Below are 24098 nucleotides of genomic sequence, written 5' to 3'. Positions count from 1 at the left end.
AGGAGCCAGTGTAACATAACAAGTTACAAAGTGATATGCTTATGTCTTGCTGTGCTGCTGTTGCATGCTCAAACTTCCTGCTTTTCTCTTCCATCCTCACATTTACAGTAGCTAATTGTGGTAGTCAGGCTTGGAGATGAGAAACTTCTATATTGATGTGGCCAGGTCCCCACTTGGCCACTGGGGATGATCACAGGCATTTCTTGTTACTGTTGCATCACCTTGATGATCAGAGGGTGCATGTCCCCAAACTGAGGGTGATGATGTAGTTTGGGCCATCATTTCTAAGTATTTCACTTTTCCGACCAAAATCACCTGGCATCTTTTTCAGGTTTTGTTTTAGCCAGTGACTCATACTGCCCAGGCATACTGACTGATGATGCTGTTTATTGATGGCACAATTAACGAGCTGTGTAGCAAGTGTTTTGGACATATTAATATGTTACTAAAGATTATGAAAATGTATATATTCAAGATGACACACACTTCCCACCTAGTAGTGTAGGCTCCAAAATATCATGATGATAAATTCTCTAGGAAAGTGCAATTTCTCAAGAGGAATGAACTGCCTAGCAGTTGCAGGGTTTGAACAAGTTGAGGACCAGCAATTGCAGATGAACTGCCTCCCATAAGGCCTCATTACAACATATAAACAGCCAGCCAGCCTTCTCTTTTGTACTCTTGTTCCTTGTTAACTTGAATTTTAGACATTTCAACTTTGTTCCAAGAAAACTAGTAGTGGAGTGGGAGAATAATGCATGTTAGCAAGGAAAGAGAAATATTTCTGATGGTGGGAGCTCGTGCATAGCATGGGAGGTTTGAAAGATGTGCCCTTGCTCTGTTTATTAAGGATATTTTAATAAATAAAAATATAAACATCTGAATAGCGCACATAAATTGTCAAGGAGAGATTCTCGTTTCTTTATACACAACTCCTAATGTTACGGGAACATGTATAATTACACACACACACACATACACACACACACGTAGCATTCAATGTGTAGTTGGCCTAGTAATAGCAAGTCTGCTCTGATGGAGGATACCTCAACACAAGCTGACTCCAACTCCTACTCTGGTGGGTCAGAAGATGGCAAGCACAACCCACAGTGGGCTGAGTCAGACAGGGAGTGGGAGGGCCATGGCATCCAGGTGGTGCACTGATTCTGTGGTTTCCATGGGCAGCCTCCACCATAAAGGCCCTAGGGACTCAGAGGTTGCAAACTAAATCCTGTGGCGCCTGCAGGGCTGTACCAAGCCCTGCATTTGTAAAATCTGTACAGGGTTTTAAAATTCAACTGTTATATATCCTCACTCTCATCTGAGGATTCTAGCTCCTGAACAACCACAGTATCAGTTACTTCAGCTGTCTCACCTTCCTGATTTATATTATAAAACAGAAAAATCAATAGTAAAGATTATTCATTGATTGCGCCATTCCCAGTATCTACATGGAGTATGCTCAGCCAGTAACTTCAATGGAGTCACACCTATATACACCAGCTGAGGAGCTGACCCACTGTTTTTTAATGAGGCTTGCATCTGCAGATGTAGTGTTCTTGAACATTGCATCATGAAAAGATCCTACTTCTATTGTATATTAACTTCTCTGCATAGTATGTATGCATATTAAAGAGTTAGACAATAGGCTGTTTTAAAAATCCCATCAATATTTATAAAGGACAGTGGGAATTCTTCAGCAAAATTATTCCAAAAATCATATTTGTAAGACTGCAGAATCTTGACATTCTATAAGAATAAACACAGATGACATACAAAAAGGTAGCAAGTTCCCTTCTCTTATTTATTCTCTTATCCTCGGCTATGCCATTATATAATTTAAAAGCAAGAGAAGACACATTTTCATGTTTTCAGGCTCAGCATAATTCTTAAGTATCCTTTTTACATTGTAAAGGGAAGACTCCTTTATCCCTCAGTACTGATGGAGCAGTTTTAGGAATAGGCAACAGCTAAAGCTTTGTCTCATGGAAGAGTCTACATCTTGTTACATGTGGATTTCCTTGATAATCTCATGCCTAGTCTCCTGCTGATTATGAAACCAATCAGAAACTATCCATGAGAATAAAGAAATACTAGATCAAAAATCTAATACTGCTCATACTCCCCTTAAATGAGTTCTTCTAAAACATAGTACATACATTACAGTGATACCATGCAGAATAAAAGAACCTCTGCAAACCAGGGGAATTTTTAAGAGACATTCAAGATCAGTCTGTTCTTTTACCAACCAATAAAATAGATTCCATTAACACTGACATTTTGGAGAAAATTCTATGTATTTTTTCTGTTTCTTTCTAGGGTCTAGAATTTTATTAGTTATTTTTAGTTCAGATGTAATTTTATTAAATCTAGATCCTGACCTCTCTTCTAGTCTGAGGAATTGGACTGTTCTTCCCTTCTTGCAAATAGTGAGGCAGCTCAGCCTTATCCACAAGGTTTCAGGAACAAGTGAGGCCATTCCCCTTTAGCCCCAAATTCTCTGCTGCTATTGGTGCCGAGCGGCATTTATGCTCTCCTTTGTCAGTTGCCTGCCTAGTTTTAATAGCTTATTTTGCCTAACAGAAAGCAAAATCCCGCCCCCAACTCTTCACAATCAAATTGGATTTTTTGGATAATGTAAGAAAGTACCCCATGCCTCACATTAACTGCCATCCAAATCTACCCACCAGGAAACAATATCTTTCCTTTTTAAATCTCTCTCTTCTAATTCCAGGTTTTGTGACACTGGTATCCTCCACTTCCCAGGAACATGAGGGGGAAAAAAAACTGGTAGATTTTCCTCTGTGAAAGATGACACTTTCTTGTGGCAGCCTTATAAATAAATATGTTCCATTTGCAAATTGAGTTGCAAACTGAGGTTTATAAGTCCCTTTGGCTACTGATATGAGGGAGAGACTTACCAAAAAATTCACAGCAATGGTGGGATTCCCAATATAGACAGTTCTCTGGTGACCAGAACAGTTTTTGCCACTGATTTACTAAACCTGCTGGGAAGCAGGTACTGTATAACCAAACAAGTGGTGAAAATGGGCCTCACTTCCCAGGCTGCAGTGTTGTTCCTTCTAGTTGTAGTATTATTCAGCTGAACCAGTGGGACTGTTTTTCTGGACTTTCGTATTGTTGGACACCTTTAGTAATTACATGGAAGTAATTTCTCCTGTTTTGCTAAAGCCAGAAGCTAGGGTGTGGCTATTAGTTGTTTCAGAGTTCACAGTGGCTTTTGTTTTGTTGAAAGTTACTGAGTCTTCTCTCTAAACCACAAAGCAGATATAGCAAACACAGGCTGTTGTACAAGTTTTCTCACACTCCCCACAAACGTGCTTCAGTCAGGAGCCAGCGCAACCACTTCTAAGAGTGAGGATGTTCATTCTCTGTACATTCAGTCCTTGGCGCCTCTGTAGAGGCAGAACAAGGGTGTTAATGTGGTAATGTTTTGTCGGTGTCGGATCTTTTTAGCATAGGAACTGAATAGTGATCACCAGTTTAGGCCAAGCACATAACATTCTCTCAGGGTGTATAATTATCTTTGGACAAATACAGCTGGCTTTTATTTTATTTTTTCAGAAACTTTGGCCTCTTCTCTGTGAGGACTGCCCAATACTCATTTCAAGAGCTGTTTGAAACGACCATAGGGTCCTTCACACAGGGCCAAATCCTGACCTTGTCTTACAGAGGACTAAAGAGTACAGATGTTCCTTATTCTTTTGCATGGAAACTCAGCACTAACCTGATCAAGTTTCAGAATAGAGAGGAAAGGGATGCAAGATGTTCACCAAATAGTCTCTTGTATAATTAAAACAGCTCACAAACTAGAATATCTCACTGTTTTTAGGCCTTTGTCTTCTGAACTTGCTGCTGTTTTTTAAATCTACCATTTTCTATTTCTTCCTTCTCTTCATAAAGGTATAGTTTTCAGCTTCACTGATCCCAAGACTGAGGGATGCCAGGCATCCCAGAATCAGAGGTAAATTCTCAGGTCACAAAATATATAGAGACTGACCCTGAGCCAAGCAATGTTGTAACGTAGTCAGATTATTTACCATCTGCCAATGGAGCACTAAACTTTGAATATTCCTGAACTCAGCTTTTTAGCTGAGCTAACGATAGTTTGCCAGAAGCGTCTCATTGTTTACATCAATTACACAGAAGTTTTCGGGCACATCTGGTAACAAACATCACCACACTGTTCACAAATTGCTGCTATGTTGAAAGCTCTAAATTTTCTTCTAAATTGAATGGTTACACAGCCTGACTTGATAGAATTTCTGGACCAATATTCTTTGTTTTATTTTTAAAGATAACAGAAGCTTTTACAATCTACAAGAGAGAAAATTCTTATGAACAAATGAACCACTGTATGCTCTGCATGAGAGCCTGTGTGGTTCAGTTTGATCCATTCAAAGTCTCCTTCCCCCTTTCAAACTAGTGGAGATGACTAAGCAAACAAAACCTCACTTTTTGCCTCCTCTTTAGTGGAACTTTAGAAGTGTCTTCATTTAGCTGAGATTTCATTATTTTATATGCAGAGCCACTAATGAGCCTTGCAAAGCTATATACTTGACTAATAGAAGTGATGGAGTTTTTAAGCTGTTAATATTGTGTGCTATATTATACCAAAGTTTCTTTAAAACCTTAAGGGCTATATCTTGACACTTTTTCCTCGGTTTGAGTAGTACCTTATTCTGTAAGTAGCCTCACTGAAATCAGTAGCAGTACTTGAAGAGTAAAGTATTACTCAACATGAAGAGTTGTCAGAATACAGCACTAAAACAAATTGAAAAATGAAAGAACTTAATTCTCCACTGTGTCCAAGCTCTGCTAGGATGCTGGGTGGAGGCAATATTGAGCCAGTTGCAGCTCCCTAATCATGTGCCAGTTAGCCCTTACAGAAGTTGGAGCAGTTAAGGGCCTGCTCTAACTTATGCCAGTGGAAGATAGGCGTAGTGAAGCTCAGCTCTGATACAACCGCTTCCTGATCTTAGCATGCCTCATTCCTTCCCCTTCACCAAAAGTTAGGGGGTGGCTGCCACAGCATCTGCCTTTGCCATCCACACCCCTGCAAAGATTTCCTCTGCACAAAGGGAATTCTCTGCTGACCAGCTCCAGCCAGAATCGATTCACTTTGTGCCTGTTCAGTAGCGCAAAGCAAAGAGAACAGAACTGACACAAAGAGCCCAAAATATTTTTCCAGATTTTATTCACTATTTAAACACAGAAGTCATTTTTCAGCTAAGACTCTGGTGCTAGAGACTTGATGAGTTGCTTCATCATGGATATGGTATTGTATCTTTAATTAAGATTCTTTTGAGCTAAAAGTTTAAAATATACCTGTCAAACTTGAGTGAATAAAACTGAGTTTCCTAGAAGAAAGGCTTATAGAAAAGTCAGGAATTTCTGAAGGGCATTAAAAAGGAGTGAACAATAATAATTTGCTTAAGTGCTTTAAACCACAAAATTAATGAAAGTGAATGCTATCCAAGCCAAATACAAATAAGCACATTTCATGAAGCTCTCCCATTCAGAATCTCATAATCTCCTTTCCTGATTCTCTTCCCTGCCAAATTGTGTGTTTTGCAAGATATAAATATATGAAAAGACCACTTTCCTTTTCTGCTTCTTTACAGGTTTTGGAAAAGAATCCATTGAGATAATACTCCAAACACAACATAATATATTATTATTTTCTGTATACCTGAAAGTAAAATGAATCCTCCAAGGGGTGGATTTAATCTCTGAATTTTTCACCTCTAATCAAGTATTGCCTTTTGTCAATATTTTGTGACATGGTAAACAAGAAAAACAACTCAATTTATGACTATGTCCTTCATAATTCATAAGAAACTCAGTGTATGAACTTATATTAAGTTAGTTTTCTGCCTTTGCAGTATATGGTGGTGTTATTGAAAATAAAGACATTGGTCATCTGGAGAAAAACACCTGTTTCAGACATGCCTTTTAGTGAATTCTTTTTAACACAGATGTCTGTCAATAGGTCCAATATTTTTCAAGGATCATTTCTCTCTTGTCCCTTGTGATCTGAACAGCCAGATGTTAAACTGAATTATTGGCATTGAGCCAGTGGGTTTGAGAGGAGTTACCAGTGTCAGGAGCTTGATAAAGATGCCCAGAGGCTAAAGGACAGAATCCACCTTTAAAAAAGTATATTTGCTGTAGATCCTGAAGTCAAAGGAGGCTGAAACATCAAGAAAAAACTGCAGGAAGAAGTTACTTCCCTTGCACTTGTCACAGTTAAATTATCTAATAGAAGGTCAGGAGACTGAGGCCTTCTTATGTGGGTTAAATAGCTATGGATATGTCTACACAGCAGTGTAAATCCAGCTCTGTGGGACTCGAGCCCACAAGCATGGTGTTTATAAGCCCAGGTTTGAGCATCCACACTGAATATTAACTCTGGGTTTAGAATTTCTGGACCCACGTCTCACACCCACGCTCCTGCATCTATACTGCACTATGCAGAGCTGAGCCAAACCAGACTTTCCCAGGCTTCCTAGCATCCTCCCCAGCTGTAGCAGCTCTAGTCCTTAGTTTGTGGTACACTATGGGAAAACTTGACTGTTCATCCAATGGCACTTTACAGGAACTTGTTGCGGCCTGCCAGCACTTCCTGCCGAGCGGTCTTTTGGGGCTACATGCTCCTGGCAACAGCAGTCTGAAACATGGAGGAGTTATCATTTGAAGAACTTGCCTTGCTTGCAATTTCACGCCTGTGTCAGGAAATGGGCAGAGCAGCTGGTGGACATTTCAGTGGCATTTTCTGATCTACCGAAGGCACTTTTGGAAGAGGACGACAACGATACAGACATGGCAGACTCAAGCTGGCTGATGCTGCTCACAATGCTCAGTGTAGTTGCTGATGCTATGTAGTGTAGATTGGTGCTTCTGGAGCAGGACCACAAGCACTGACTGGTGGGATCACATAGCCATGCAGAGCTGGGAAGACCAGCAATGGCTGCAGAACTTTTGCATGAAGAAAGCTGCATTTCTGGAGATTTGCAAGCAGCTTGCTCCAACCCTCCACCATCAATGCACATGCATGAGGGCTGCCATCCCTGCCAAGAAGCAGGTTGCTATAATCATCTGGAAGCTGGCTACCTCAGCCTGCTACAGGTCCGTTGCGTTGCTGAACAGTTTGGTGTGGGAAAGTCATCTGTGGGGGCTGTTGTGGCAGAACTTTTTGAGGCAATCAGGCATGTGATTTACCCACAGGCAGTTGGCTTAAACAATGTCCCTGCAGTAACTGCTCGGTTGAGAGAACAGGGTTTCCAAACTGTGCCAGGGCCATCGATAGGACTCATGCGCCCATAGTTTGCCCTTCTCAGGGAGCAGGAGAGTACATAAACTGCAAGGGGTAGTACTTCACTGTTTTGCAGGCTCTTGTCAACCACAGAGGCTGATTTGTGGATGCCAATGTGGGCTGCATAGGAAAAGTCCAGGATGCCTGGGTTTGCACCAATAAGGAGTCTGTCTACCTTCCTGGACAGACCAGGATGCTATTCCCACCAAATGACATTGTCATAAATAGAGTTACTCTCCACTGTTATTCTCTGGAGGACCCTACATTCTCCCTTTTGCCTTAGGCTATAAAACTGTGTGTTTAATTACACTTTCAGTAGGTGTAGGATGGTGGTTGAATGTGTGTTTGGCAGATGGTAAACAGCACCAGCAGGATTTCAGACTGTGGCAGGACCCACTTGCTCCTGCCTCTGCTTAAGTCCACAAACAGCTGAGAGACCTTTTTGCTGGTAAAACACCCTGTGCAATTGATTTACAGTATTAGTTTCTACCACCCTTATACTCTATCTTGCCTCAGTCCTAGGGAGCCTTTAGTTCCTGAGGCAAGCAGGAAAGAGAAATCTCTTTCTCCCTGTCTCTTTCTGCTTCCCCCTTTCCCACTTCCTTCCTGTGCCTTTTGTATCACCTGCCTAAAGGCCTAATTAGCCTCTTAAGTTCTCCTCAGCCCATCAGTTAGGCACAGCTCTTCTTAATGAGGTCTGCTCTGGAGTAATTAATTAGAGTTGCAGTGACCAGAGTGCTGACTAAAGTGCTGTTACCCAGCACTCTGTCACCCAGCCTTGTTTGGATTCCAGTGTCATCTGCTCTCAGCATTATTGTGGCTTGCTGCTGTGCTCGTCACAATTTTTGTAATCAAAGGTGAGCCATTTGCCTGAGTGGACCTGTAACAGCAATGAATTGCTGAACAGGTGCACTCAGCAAGAAAGTGCACCTGTCACAGGTGCACATGGGCAACAGAAATCAGAGATGCTTTGTGCACCCACATTGTGCTTACATGGACCAATGGAAGAGGGGGAATAGTTTGTTTATGCATGTATTTGTAAAGCAATGTTAACTGTAAATAAAGTACTGTCGCTGTACTCTAACAATGGGATGGGGGATGTGAGTGTCATGAATTTCTATTTAATGATGAGAAGACTCCTTATACAAAGTGAGGGTAGGAACAGTGGTTGTGTGAGACAGGAACTGTGGGTTTTCATTATGGACTGATCTGAAAAGATGTATTGAGAAATTGTATTTGGATACAACTTTCTAGTTGTGCGTTCTTCAAAATCACTCATCATATGATGTGATGCCGTGATGGTAATAAACTTCCTTAAGGAAATAAAAGCCTCTATTTGTTAACATGGCTGTATTACAAAAATACCACAATAGTTCAGAATTGTCAGGCAAGCCAGCTGCCATTTATTAAAACACCAAAACCAGTCATAAAATGAAGTGCATAACGCAAATGTTGAACAGTGCAAAATGATGAAATCAGTGCAAATAAATAAATCCCCTACTTCTGCCTGTCCCCTTTCCTCCTGTTCTCCTTTCCCTTTCTAGTGTGGTTAGCACACACATGGCACTGCTGCGTGGAAGTGGAGGACTAGAGGACTGCAGGGAGTACATTTGTCCTGTGCAACTAGGGTTCAGTCCCATTCCATAGGCCACTCAGCCATATTATTGTCCAGTGCATTCCTGGTCTGCAGGACTTACTACTATGAATGGGACTCGGGACATGGTGCAGTTGGAACCTGAGCCTGAACTTTCATGGCCATTAGCCCAAGAAGCCTCTCAAACAAACCTTTCTGCTGCAGTTAGTTTTCCTCCCTCAAGCGACATTGCTTCTCCAGAAACTGCACTGCAAGTCTATCCGCTCATGCTGCAATTCTCTCCTTATGCTTTGCAGCCTGTCTGTGCCTTCCCACTTGCCATGGATTTTTCCCTTTGGTATTGTACCTGCTTGTTGGCTCTGACCAGGATGTCCTTCATAAGTTCGTCACTGACACATTTCCTCTTTGAGCATTCCATGACAGTTTGAAATCCCGGGTTTCTACTGTACTGTGGCTGGGCTACAGAGGTAGGAGGGCCTGAAAACAGCTATCAAACAGTACATTATTGTCTCAGTATTTCAAAAAGGATCAACGCATCCTCAGACAAAAGTGCCTCTGGAATCGCAAGGCCAAAACTGATACTTTGTAAAACTCACCTTTGCTGTATTCTCAGAAGAACATTTAAGTTCCCAGATGCTCTGTGGACACAGAATTAATCGGAGTGAAAGGTCTGCATTCGGAATGTTAAGGTGAAATGTACGGTGCCGTATGTTTAAAAATTGCAGATGATAGTGGCCTTGAGGAGTGGGGTGCCGTGGTTTACTACAATCCTTACAAGCTTTCCACATTCTGGAGGACATAACAATGCTGGAGGTTCCTGAATGGCAAAGGGACATTCTGTTCCAAGCTACTGGTGGCAAACCAGCTGTGTATACCTCATAGGTTTCCAAGCTTATGGTGACTAAGCAATATATCTAAGCAAATTGAGAGAGGTAACTGGAAGTATTACTTCCATGACAACTGAGCTGTCACTTATACCCCCTTGCAACAGCGTTAAGGTAGTTAGGTGTGGTGGCTGAGCTATTCCTCCCCACCACCCTCTGGAGCGTTTGGGAAAATCTCTTTAGAACTATTCTCTTGGCCAGTACTTCTGTGGAGTAAAGGCTTGAGGCTAAACTGGATCCTTACAGTTTGCATATTTCAAAACTACTTTACTCTGACTCAATGGACTCTGGAAAATCTCCAAACTGAGTAGTATGGAGGAGGAATTAAAAACTCAACTGACTGTTTTCTGAAGTTTGCTATAGAGGAGATGAGAGATTTTAAAGAACCAGCTCCGATCTCGAAATCTCTGGCTACTAAGCCCAGCAACAAGTCACAGCAGGTTAGGAATATTTATTTCATTAAAATATTTCGTGATCTTTCAGCTAAGCCCCCTCTCTGTATGCATGTGCAAGAACTTGTAAAGATATGATACATGCAACAACAAAACCCAAAGTAACAAAAATATTCTTCCACTTTAAAAAAAGAATCTTCTAATAGTTCCCCCCGCCCCAAGCAAAAGTCAGCTTGTGAATGGCTACTGTGCTGATGGGGAAAGCAAAAAAAGTCTTTCCCCTTTGTGCCTCTGGTGCAGGGACAGTGCACTGCTTGTGTCTCAACATGCATGATCAACCCCAAAGTGAGGAGGACATGCTAGGCCCTGACTCCTTACTGGCCAGCAGAGCTACTTGATGTGCAGAGGGGAGCACGCTGCATCCTCCTAAATGTTGGTGAAATGGGTGTAGCGCACCCAGGAGCTTTGTGGAGAGTGGTATTAAGCCATAACTGAGCCCTAAGAAAACAGGCAAACTCCAAAGGTTGACAAATTAAGGCTCTGTCAAATCAAGAGGAAAAGCCATTGACAAAACCCTGTCCCTAGTCCCCCAGACATTTTGAGTCTGGTCACTGTGAGCAAAAGCTATATGGCTAACCTCAGCTCAAGCTCAGGGGAAAAGGTGGTCTTTTAGTTACCTGGGTCCCAAGTCGTATCAAGCATTCTAGATCAAAATCAACACCTTGAATTGCAATAGAGAGCAAACTGGAAGCTACTGTCAACTTTAGAAATATAGTAGGATCTCAAAGTTATGAACACCAGAGTTACAAACTGACTGGTCAACCACACACCTCATTTAGAACCAAAAGTATGCCATCAGGCAAAAAAAAGCAAATACTGTAAAGCACAGTACTGTGTTAAACGTAAACTACTAAAAAAAGGGAAAGTTTAAAAAAAAGATTTAACAAGGTAAGGACATTTTCTGTGCTTGTTTCATTTAAATTAAGATGATTAAAAGCAGCATTTTTCTTCTGCATAGTAAAGTTTCAAAGCTATTCAGTTCAGTTGTAAACTTTTGAAAGAACCATAACATTTTGTTCAGAGTTATGAACATGTCAAACTTATGAACAACCTCCATTCCCGAGGTCTTCATAACTCTGAGGTTCTACTACAGGGGTAATATGCTGTCAAACAATACTACTTCTCATCTAACTGGCAGCCATAATTCTGCACTAGCTCAACGGTGGCCTGGTCCACATCTGAGAAAAAAGATTACAAGCATTAACCAGACAGATGACTAGGTGCTGACACGATGCAAGAATCCAGATGTGACCAAGAATCTCAAGTACTATCTGTGAACTTCTTTGAGAGAAACTTTTTCATTAATGCAAATAGACACTTACCCTGCCACTCACTCTAAGACCATGTCTGCACTACAAACTTTGGTCAACACAAGTTACCTCGGCGCACAACCAACAAAGTTTGTATAGTGCTCAGGCGCATGCATGCTTGGCTGTTTGCATCAGCATTGCATGTACTCACCAGGAGTTCTTGTATCGATGCAAAGTGTGGCCCACCAAGAGTAGGTATCCCAGTGTGCTATGCATGGCTGTCCAGGGAAATGTCTTTGGGGAATTTTCGCAATATGTTATGGGGTAGAAGTGTGTCACTCAGGGATCTCTGGAAATTAAGGGTCAAGTTCCCAGAATGCAGCTTTCTTCATGCCATAATGCCATCCCTATCCCATAATTTTCATGTTTTTTTAAATCCCACAAGCCCACATGACACTTTTCAACATCTGCCATCTCTGACAGAAGTATCGAGCCCAAAGAGCTCTGCACTATTCTCATGAACATTGCAAATAGAGGATGCACGATTCTCCTGTATTGCAGACCTGGTTTCTTTCCCAACCAGTGGATTACCACTGGCAATATTGAAATGTCAGTAATGATTCTGGGGGACCCAGCCTATCCCTTGTCCCCCTAGCTCAGCCCAAAGTAAAGATTCAACTACCAGCTCTGCACGTGCAGAATGACAGCAGAGTGTGCTTTTGGTAGATTGAAGGGACACTGGTGGTGTTTACTCACCAGATTGGATCTTAGTGAGAAAAATATCCCAATAGTTATAGCTGCCTTGTGTGTCCTGCATAATATCTGTGAGGTAAAAGGGGCAAAGCTGCCGCCAGGGTGGAGGTGGAGCAGCTGTCTGCTGACACTGTACAGCCGGGCACAAGGACCGTTGCAAGAGCTCGGCATGGAGTTATGTGGTTGAGAGAGGCTTTGAAAGAGCACCCCAAAAGTCAGCCACAGTAGTGCTCTGTGTTGGAGTGTTTTCTGGGGGCCCAGAGCTTTGAGAGTTGTTAGGAATTGTGTAGTGCTTGCTGAATATTTATAAATATGAGACTTTTCCTGAACCTATGAGTTCGGCAGTGCTGTACATTTATAAGCACTGGATTCTTTGAGTACAGCTATGATGCCTGCAATATATTTTGTGAAATAGTAAATATATTTTATTTTCAAAAATATAGAAATTTATTGAGTGACAAAAACAGTGCAGAAAATCAGTGTGCAAAAAGCTAGGCAATGCAATAGAAACTTTTAATATAGATTAAAAGTTAAAATTGGAAAGACACTAAACATTTCTGTCCATTTCAGTGTACAAATGTAGTCCATTGCGGCTACACATACACATGGATGGAAGTGAGCTGGCTGAGACTCAATCCAAACAAGAAAGCGGTGATACTGCTTGTTAAGAACATGCATTTTATAAGACATTAATTCCCAGGCAGGAGTGCTTTATCCCACTAACTACATCTGCTTTTTGTATCACACTTCAACTATGCAAATAATTTTTGGATGCCAAGTATATGGTCAGTCAAAACTATGACGATCAATTGGATTATTCCAATGATAATTTAATAAAACCAAAACAAACAAAAAAACAGGTTTTGGTCTGAAATTTATATTTACCTTAAAATTAATTTTCTGAGTCTTACTAATCTTATCATGATAATTCAAGTCTCATATTGCTCCAGAGGCTGTTCTTTTGGAGCAACCTGAAATATGATTGCTGTGTGCCATGAACAATTTTCTGTTGTTTATGAAGGATTATTTCTTGTATGTACTTAAACCTACATGTGTCTATGATTAATTTTTATAGAAAACCCTGTGCCACTCCTTGAACTTTTACATTGGTTCTGATTTCGTTGGTAGACATGTTTGCAATTTCTGTGTTTGTTTTCTCTTTATGTCTTGGGACATGACATATATTAATTTGCATTGCAAGATGTATAAGAGGAAAGATAGGTTCTAATAAAACTAAACCTGCAGCTGACACATCCCATCGCAAGATGGAGTTTCAAATCCTTGGTTAGCAGTTCATAACAGTAAAGGAGCTGCTGTTGAAATGAAATGCCTGCTGACAGAAAGGTATTTTGCACAATCACACATGCAGCCCAGATGAGTGACATCTCCCCCAGTCTCTGTGCACATCGAACAGCAAGTGCAGGCTGTGTGCTTCCCTGGAAGGCCATGGCACTTCTCTCCCACCCAGCCACAAGCAGCACTTCCCTTTCCCTTCACTTGCCAGCAGCTCCTACACCTCTCCATCCTTTGCCAAGTAACAGCAGCTCCTTCCCAGTCCCCCTTTCTCTGACTCACTACCCACTGCTGGACATGGGAAGGGGAAAAGGGCAACAGGTGAAATGAAGGGAGAGGAAGGCAAACCAGAGAAGAAAATAGTCCATGGTAGAAACAGGAAGAGGAAAGAGAACATCATGAAAGGAAGAGAGAGAGAGTTGTATGAGAAAAGGAAAGTAAAATGTTATGAGAGAATGAAAAAGATGGACTAAAAAGAAAAAAAAAGTCAATTTTAATGTTTGCAGGCTGTGTTTTTAAATGCACCGGGGGGGGGGGGGATATAAATTGACAGAATTCATATATATTTATATAAACATGTAAGCAAATTAGTTATGATCCTCAGGCTCTTAGAACACTTGGTAGTACATCACATCACTTGTGGTTGTACACCATGCAGTTCTTCAACAGTCCAGATCTGAAAGAGGAAGTGCTTCCCCCTCTTGACTCATACTTTAGCTGTCATGGATGTGGCTGCTTGTCTGGGTCAGTTTTGGATGTTATTTGTTCAAATTACACTTGGCATTTGCTTCTGTGTTGAAAAGCAGCAATAGGAGGAGTCCTGGTTGTTGACAGATAATCACAATCCCCTTGAGCTACAATAGGCCAGTGTGTTTTACATTTTACTATGACCTGCCCTCCAGAACATTAGAATAGTCATACAGAAGAAAAGTGGGGTCATGCCAAATGGTTGGCACTTGTTTATATTTTGGCAGCAGAGTGGAGCTAGAATGTAGGGAAATTTGGAATTTCATAATGAAAAATTAATTGTGTGATTGCAATCGGCTAAAGTTAACTTGAGCAAAAAAGCAGCACTAAATCCAACACATACTGGAAGAGCTGTAACAGACAAATTTATCTGATAGTATAATTTTACTTTTGTGAGCTAACATGTTCTACCACACTACTGTGTTTACAGAACTACAATGAAGTTGGCCAAGATCTTGGCCATTTTTTAAGACTCTGATTTGCTCTGTTTGTGTTTTTGAACTTTAGCATCCAAGAATAACCCTTAATTTTAAAAAATGCCCTTCATCCAATAACCACTGTTTTAAGTTCATAGCTGTTTAAGTTTCAGCCAAAATTACAGGAAGTTCTGCTGTTCCCAACAATAACACATCTCTTGATTGCTGTTCCTCATTGCTTTGTGATATGGTGACATGCTGAGTCTTCTCACTTTAGCTAATAGGAGCCTTTCCCTTTTTACTGTTCTCCTTTTCTGCCTGGGAAGCGTCATGATTTATTCTTTGTATTTGGTGGCCAGTGTAAACACATAGATCGCTGGAAGTAGGCTGCCTCAGAGCCCATGACACTTAACTCTTAGCACCTAAGGTGAGTATATTTACTATGCTGTGCTGAGGATGCGTATGCTTCTCAGGCAACTTGCTTCCCATGTCCCCAAAATGTGGCATACTCTCCTGTATAGCACAGTTCCATCCCTTTTCGTTCCCTCTATACAATAAATCCTCCTCTAGCCTCCCAGCTTCTGCTTTTAAAGTCTTATGAAAAGGGCTGTCCTCCCACAAATATGCTCCATACAAGGAAGTCACTGTGACAGTTAGGGAATATATCTGTGTTCTGAAAGAATCCTATCTGATTTCCTTCTAGTTTGTCCACATGGCTTCATAGCAGCCTGCCTGCCAGACGGCCTCTGAGCTGGGGATCCCATAGCTTCCAGGGTCTATGGCTCTGGGGCAGCCCGCCAAGCAGCCCACCTCTGAGGCAGGGACCCCAGGGCCCGCAGCTCAGGGGCAGCACTGCCTCTGTGGATTGGAACCAAACCCAGGGATTCACAAAAGGGGGGGAGGGGGAGTAGACTGGGGGAGGAGCAGTGCATTCAAGAGATTTGTTTTGTTTTATGTAGATCTGTAATGTTCTTGTCCTTTTCAAGAGTAAAGTGTGTGTGTGTGTGTGTGTGTGTGTGTGTGTGTGTAAAAATTCATTTGCTAAGCCTATGTTTCCTTGCTTTACTGCCACATGGACCCTGAAGGCTGTAACTAGGGGAACCAGAACTCTCCAGTCATGGGGACTCTGAAGGGATGTGTCCAAGCAACTGGAGGCCTCAGGAGGTCTGTGACACTGATTCTGTGGACTAGGCAGACTGTAGCCAAGAGCGATGTCAGACATGGTTCTGCACCTGGGGGAATGCACCTGTGAGACCCAGATCTCAACAGGCTGGTATCTGTCAAGGGAGCAGGACTGCAGCAGGTTGTTACAGTCCCCACCATCAACCTCTATTGTAGACACTTGCTTCCTTCCTCCTATTATTTCTTAGGCTGAAATAGAATTAGACCCAGCATCAGGAGAAAGCTGATCTCAATGAGTAGTCTTGCAAGGGAGAGGGGTATTACTGGGCAGGGGAGTTGGACTCAGTCAAGATTCACTGCATGTAGGATTCCTGACCCACTCCTCCCTCCCAATGGGCTCACGTCCTCCTTCCTCCACACAACAGCAATCCCTAAGGGACCCGATCAAATCCCTGGAAATTAGCCAGTCCCAAATTACATCCACTAGGGAATGTGATAGGTTCCCCATGAGCTTCATATTCTCCTGTAGGACAAAACATCCAACTTCTTATTTACTCAAATCCATTTTGTATTTTCATTTTCCGATACACATTTGTGCATAATTCAGAACGAGCAGCAAATAACTTGACATCTCTGCAGAGATGAGAACCCAGGCTCAAACTGTATATCTATCAAACTAAGTCATGGTGTTAAACCTAATAAAGAAGAACATTCTGCACTAACTAGTGAAGTTGTTAGTATTGCTGTCCTGATTTATACATGGTCCGCTTAACTTAAAGACCTCTGTTTCAATTCCCTCTGTAGTAAATAGATATCTACATCATAAATGGTACCTTACCTACATATATCTGCTCAATAAAGGCACAAAATCTTGGGGGAAGGGGGTGTCAAAAAACCTTGGGTGAACAAGAGTGTGCATCCAATAACTTGAGGGAACAACTGAAGCTACTTTGAAAATGTAGCCTTAAGTATCTAAGTCTCTCCTAAAGATATATTGAGTAACTTTTAGTAGTAAGGATGGTGACTGGTACCTGCAAGGTATTCTGTTTAGTTTCATTTAAGGCAGACTGACGTCCGTGACATCCACTATCAATTTCCACAGCTAAGTTTTTAAATTTAGGAGCAGTGTAAGCAATCCTTAGTTCAGTTGATTCAGTGAAAGTTTTGGGGTTATTTTTGAAAGCAGTTGTCTTTCCTTCTATGTCACCCCACAGAGTCTTCTGAATTTGGGCCATCTGTTGTTGTGCACACCAGTGTACCATTTGGAACTGCACATCTAGAATGGGATAAGGAAAAGGTGCAGCCGATAATCCTGGATCATCTGGAAAATATTATGCCAGGTCTGCCTAAACCAACTAGCATCAAGTGCCAGAAGTGGAGATACTCTCAGGTAATTATCTATCAAAAAAGAATGATGTGTGAGTAATAGAGAGGCCATCGTATTACAGCTTACTCTGAAGAAAACGGTGTAATACTATTGAGCTCTTGTATATCTGTACAATCAATTTGTAGAATGCTTTACAATCAATCAGTCTGGATGAAAGCTACTATATGGATATATAGGCAGTGCCATTTTACCTGCATACTATATCCAAGGTATGCAGGACACTTAAAGCTAAGTGTATTATCAACTATCCACAGGTTTACAGAGAATAAGTAGGTGAAAATCTGATTATGAAGGATAATCAGTATCCATAATGCATTCATCCATAGTTAAACTTCTACATAAAGAATACAGCAAAATAATTTTCACTAGCTGTGTGTGGGGAGTGAACTGTTGAACATTTTTAGCATTTTTTATCCCTTTTGTACAAAGAATAAAGTTACCCAGATTTCACTATACCTGAAAGTAGGGCATGTTGTAAGGAGTACAGCACGGAAATAATTCAGCAGCCCTTTTCTCATGGACCCATGTCTTTCAACGAGATTTTTGCTGTATTATTTAATATAGTAACTCAACCTGCCTTTTCCAGGTGTTGGTGAATAGTATTAGCAAAATTCCCAACCTACTGCTGAGAAGCAAACACTCCCATACTAATTGTTCTCAGTGTATTTGGCCCGGTTCTGTTTGCCAGTACATGAAAATTAAACTTAAAGTACCTATGGGGAAATCACAGCAAAATTTGGATATTTTAAATGTCTCAAAAAAATCAAAGGAAATGGTTAGTAATTTCCTAAAGCATTGAAATATATGTCGATGTTTACTCAGAACCTCTTAAGTTAAATTACATTGGCAAAATTAAACATGGACATTCATGCAAAATGTTTACTTAAAGTAGTTAGTCACGTCAAAGATTTTTATTTTTTATGAAATCTGCAAAAGTGATTGTAAAGTACTGGTTGTAAATTCTGTTCATGTTACATTGGCTTACAACCAAGTTTAAGAATCTGGCCTAGTTGGTAAAGTCTTTTCATTTGCTATAAACTATATATACATATACATATTTTCCAAGTCAGCTCCCAGTTCACAATATTTTTAAAAATAAATTGTGTAACTAGGAACTTAACATAGTTTCATATTTTACTTGAAAATCATTTGTTACTTTTATTTAGAAACGTCGTGTTTTATTTCTTGTTGTTTGCTTTTTTGTGTTAATAAAAATCTCTCAATATTTTTTAAATAAAAACATTCAGGATATCCAAACCCTAGGACAAATCTTTGTTATATGGATTCAAATTCCTGAAAAACCATTTACACTGAAAATACGCATGTAGTTCTCTGATTAGTAATAATTTAATATTATTTTATTAATTCCCATAGTGCCTGTCATTATGGCAGCTAAGTAATTTAATTACAAGATAACACCATGTTTATTCTTATCATTGATTATTCCTATTACAATAACACCAAACATGCCAATAGCATGCTACATGCTTCAAGTCAGAAGCAGGATCCCTGTCCCAGAGAGTGCAGAGAGACCTTGATTGTGCAGTAAGCGCTGTGCAGGCTTCTGGATCCTGCTTATATGAATCCCACTACAGAATCAAGACCAGAAGAGATAGTGCCTGGACAAAGGCGCTAAAAACAGGGGTTGAGGACTGACTTTAGCACACATGTTGTTAATAGATTCATAGATTTTTAAGACAGAAGGGACTATTAGAGCATCTAGTCTGACCTCTTGTATAACATGGGCCATTCACCAAGCATTTTCAAAACTACGATACCCGCATGAGGAAATAAGGAAACAGATCAACAGAGCCAGACGTGTACCCAGAAGCCTCCTACTGCAAGACAAGCCCAAGAAAGAAACCAACAGAACCCCACAGGCCATCACATGCAGTCCCCAGCTAAAACCTCTCCAATGTATCATCAGTGATCTACAATCCATCCTGGACAACGATCCCTCACTTTCACAGGCCTTGGGTGGCAGGCCAGTCCTCACCCACAGACAACCCACCAACCTGAAGCATATTCTCACCAGTAGCTACACACCGTACCATAGTAACTCTAACTCAGGAACCAATCCATGCAACAAACCTCGATGCCAACTCTGCCCACATATCTACACCAGCGACACTATCACAGGACCTAACCAGATCAGCCACACCATCACCGGTTCATTCACCTGTACGTCCACCAATGTAATATACGTCATCATATGCCAACAATGCCCCTTTGCTATGTACATTGGCCAAACTGGACAGTCCCTACGTAAAAGGATAAATGGACACAAATCAGATATTAGGAATGGCAATATACAAAAACCTGTAAGAGAACACTTCAACCTCCCTGGACACACAATAGCAGATTTAAAAGTAGCCATCCTGCAACAAAAAAAACTTCAGGACCAGACTTCAAAGAGAAACTGCTGAGCTTCAGTTCATCTGCAAATTTGACACCATCAGCTCAGGATTAAACAAAGACTGTGAATGGCTAGCCAACTACAAAAGCAGTTTCTCCTCCCTTGGTGTTCACACCTCAATTGCTAGAAGAGGGCTTCATCCTCCCTGATTGAACTAACCTCATTATCTCTAGCCTGACTCACTCTTGCTTGCATATTTATACCTGCCTCTGGAAATTTCCACTACATGCATCCGAAGAAGTGGGTATTCACCCACGAAAGCTCATGCTCCAATACATCTGTTAGTCTATACGGCGCCACAGGACTCTCATGGGCCATTCAGTTTCACTCCTTTGCCCCTGCATTGAGTCCAGTAACTTCTGTTTGACTAACTCCAGAAAGGCATCCAGTCTTGATTTGAAAACATCAAGACATGGAGACTCTACCACTTCTCTTGGTAGTTTTGTCCAATGGTTAGTCACCCTCACAGTTAAAATGTATGCCTTATTTCTCAGGCTTTAATGGCCAGCCATTGGTTCTTGTTCAGCCTTTCTGTGCTAGATTAAATAGCTTTCTACTGCCTGGTATTTTCTCCCTGTGAAGATACTCATAGATTTTAATTGTTCCCTTTCAGTCTTCTTTTTGATAAAGATTAAGCTCTTTAAGTCTCTCTCTGTAAGGCATTTTCTCCAGCCCTGGAATCATTTTTTCTGGATCTTTTCTTCACTCTCTCCAGTTTTTCAACATCTTTTTTAAAATGTAGACACAAGAACTGGGTACAGTATTCCAGTATCGGTCTCACAAATGCTGTATACAAAGGTAAAATCATCTCCATACTCCTATGTCCTCCCCTCCTGTTTATACATCCTCATTAGCCTTTTCCCCACAGCATCACACTGGGAGCTCACGTTGAGTTGCTTGTCCGCTATAATCCTTAATATAATTAATAATTTATTTTAGATAAGTATAATAAATTAGATAACACTTTAATAATCTAATTTTATTTAGATTATTCTCTTCTACATTATCTGATGTCTATCTAGTTCACACTTCGAGTGGAGGGGTACGGTTTGGGGGCTATTTAGATTAGGTGTGCTTTAAAGAGAGGCAGGTGGAGACATGGTGACTGGATCAAGGAAGAGCTCACAAAACAAAACCAGCTGTTGAGCTAAACAAAATAAGTCCATCTTCCATTGCATTATTACAATAGAATGCTATTGGAGCATATTTTGCAAACTTCATTTAATTGTGTTCAGACATCACAGTGTTCTTAATTCTAACATTCAATTTAACTGCTATATGATGGAGTTTTATCATGGGGCTGTTGGTGGTATAGATCCATATGTATTGTATATGGTATAATTCTGGTTTATTTCACCATGAGAATGTATATTAAGTAAAGGACTTTAAAAAGGCAGTTAATTTCATGGTACTGAATAGAATTAACCAAGTACATTCTCCAAGATAATTTATACCTTGTGAGCCCTTGCAAAATGAGTTTTCCCTGAGGGTCAGACTTTTTTTTTTGGTAAATCCATACACATTGCTAAATATTTTAAATAGAATGAAACAATAACAATTACTTTATAATAATGGACCTTATTTTGCATAATGGTTCTTTTTTTCATCTTTCTAAAATACTGTATTTTGCCATTATCTTTACGATGTCCTGGAATTTGTCCATTTTTCAGTAATTACAAAATTAAAGCGCAACATAAATGCTATTGGATGCTCTGCCCATTTTTTAGAAGTTGCTAGATTCTAAGATACCAAGTCCCTAAACAACTTACAGCTCAACCCACTCCCCGCTCAACATCCAGTGACAGATGGTTTCACTCACTAGCCACAGCCTTCTCTCCGATCACCAATGATTTCAGCCGTTCCCTTTCTCATTTTATATAGTTCAATCATTTTTGTATTGTTTCCCTGTAAATTTAATAGATATAACAAGAACTCTGATATTCTCACGACTTCTCTTTTAGCTTTCTAGAATAGTTAAGTTTGCCTAGGTCAGCCTAAGTCGTTCTTAGGCTGAAATTGGAGTCTAGTGTTTCTGGTATCAAAAATTTTTTTAAATACATGTTTTGTTCTTGTAAATGCTGCAGAGTGACACAGAATTTTTTTTAAAAAATGAAAAAAGGCTCACTGGGTTGGATTTTCTGGATGAGACAAGCGTTTTAATCTTCTATAAAACAAAAGGTCTGTCATTAAAACTAAGGGACTATATCAAGCATACCCACTTTCAGGCATGTTTTTGACCTTGGCAACTGAAATACTCAACATAAGTTTCAGAGAAGATATAAACAGGACCAGTACCAAACAAACTCATTTATTTCAACAGCCATTCCACAGGAAAAATTATCATGAGACTTTAACATACTAGGAGAATTTAGAGAACTCTCTGATTTGAAAATAATGTTGGCATAAAACTGAGCTATTATCTTGATAAAACTCCATACCTATATCAGAAGGAGGGCCCCATACAAATAAGCACTACCCAAATTAAATACCTGAGTACAGAACTCACTAATTCCCTTAAAATTATCTTTATTTTAAATTATGATAAGCTGTTGGCACTGAAGCAAAAGGAAATAGAAAGATGTATGGGTCTTCCCCCTGACTCTTTTAGGCAGGATTTGTCCTGCTTATTAATTAAATACAGCAGTTATGTCTTTCATATGGGCCAAATACAATCCAGGATTAAAATGAAGACATTACAATTACCCATAGAGGATGAGGGATTAGTGCTTCCAAACTTTGACTGATACTACTTAGCAGCACAGCTGCACTTCTGTATCCCATGGTTTAATTATGATAAGACTATATTAGCATCTAGAATCAAAGACTTCCCTACCCAGGATGTCTCTTTGATCGAGTTGCTTTATATGATGGGTGTGGGGGCGGGGAGAATAGCCTATGCCAGTGGTTCCTAAACTTGTTCCGCCGCTTCAGCAGGGAAAGCCCCTGGCGAGCCAGGATGGTTTGTGTACCTGCCGCATCCGCAGGTTCGGCCAATCGTGGGTCCCAGCTTCCAGCAACTCCAGCTTAGCCCGCACCACTTCCAGCAACTCCCATTGGCCTGGAGCAGCGAACCGCGGCCACTGGGAGCCACAATACGAACCTGCGGACGCAGCAGGTACACAAACCGGCCTGGCCCGCCAGGGGCTTTCCCTGCACAAGCAGCGGAACAAGTTTGGGAACCACTGGCCTAGGCAATATGGCTAGAGGATGGCTTTGATGACTACTTTCTGGGCAGTATCTTTTAAAAAAGGCCAGAAATGTCCAGTATTGACTCCCCATTGTTACATGCAGAATGGGGTGGCTTACAAATATGGACCTCAAATACACTGTTTTGATTAAAATATACAGATTCAAACATGATCACCTTGTCTCATTCGATCAGTGCAAAGACATATTTAAGGTTGACTGCTCACCATTCTCTCATCATTTACAAATTGGAAACAATTAAAAAAAATTCAGAGGGGGAAAATGAAAGATTGAATGAGCAACATACAAAGACTGTTCCCCTACTAGCCCTTCCTCCATTGTTTATGCTTGATAACATTGACCAATTATAAAAACTTAGAAATAAATTGGCTACTGACCTGAATAGAAACGTGATCTCTGGCAGGATATACAGTACACCGATAGACTAAATTATTTCTCGTGTTTAATATTAGATGATGGATTATAATTTGCTGCAAATTCCCCTCAAAGAGTTGCCTCCTGAAAGGAAGGTGCATTTCTAACCTGCTAATAATGTAAAACACAAAAGGATGGGGTTTTCTTTTGTAATTGGTCCAGACTGGAAAATACTGGAGGTATTCTATGCCATAAGGTGTTTAGATAACAGTGTTGGATGGATGCATTATAAATGCAGCCCATACCCATCATCATATTATTTTCGGTGTCTATGAATAATTGATCTTGTTAGTGCTTTTTTAAATGCCTCCTAATTGGTTGCAATGGGGGGAAAAAAGTTACCCAATAGTGAGATATTCTTTACTTTTTTAATTGTTTAGATATTTTACTTTTATATTCTTTTTGCATTAATGGCATGTTAATACTGTTGACTATATTACTTAATATTGTTGGTCTTTTGTCCCCAGTAAGCCCATGATTTGGTCATCCAACTTTGATCCTTAATTTGACCCCATACCATTCTACATAGGCGTGATTACTATGTACATTTTCTCTCCCCTCCCCCTTTTTCTATTTGCTCAGTTAAGACATGTCCAATGAGAATTATTTTCTGCAGAGTATTCATTTCTCTTTCTGTTAATTACTGAGCTAGTATATGTGACCGTCTGTTGTCAGTGGCAAATAAAAAAACATAAGGGGTGAAGTTCTGGTCACACTGAAGTCAAAGAGCAAAGATCCCATTGATTTCAGTGGGGCCAGGATTTCACCAATAGACTGGAGTTTACAATTGTACTCCAAGGTAACCTGGATCAACCAAAACACATTTT

At 40.5% G+C, this 24098-nt stretch overlaps 1 protein-coding gene across 4 annotated transcripts in view; it reads left to right on the top strand.

The window, feature by feature from the left end:
- RNLS (renalase, FAD dependent amine oxidase) overlaps positions 1-24098 on the top strand; it is a 134265-nt gene that overhangs the window by 96026 nt on the left and 14141 nt on the right. For all 4 annotated transcript variants that reach the window (XM_054035364.1, XM_054035365.1, XM_054035366.1 and 1 more), the window contains one exon: positions 17062-17237. In XM_054035364.1, coding sequence (XP_053891339.1) covers positions 17062-17237 — 176 coding nt within the window. The remainder of the gene's footprint in view (positions 1-17061; positions 17238-24098) is intronic.

The sequence above is a fragment of the Malaclemys terrapin genome, chromosome 7, assembly GCF_027887155.1.
Source record: "Malaclemys terrapin pileata isolate rMalTer1 chromosome 7, rMalTer1.hap1, whole genome shotgun sequence".
NCBI classification, from domain to species: domain Eukaryota; kingdom Metazoa; phylum Chordata; order Testudines; family Emydidae; genus Malaclemys; species Malaclemys terrapin.
The sequence above is the reverse complement of the archived record's forward strand: the minus strand, read 5'-3'. Positions and strand labels throughout refer to the sequence as shown.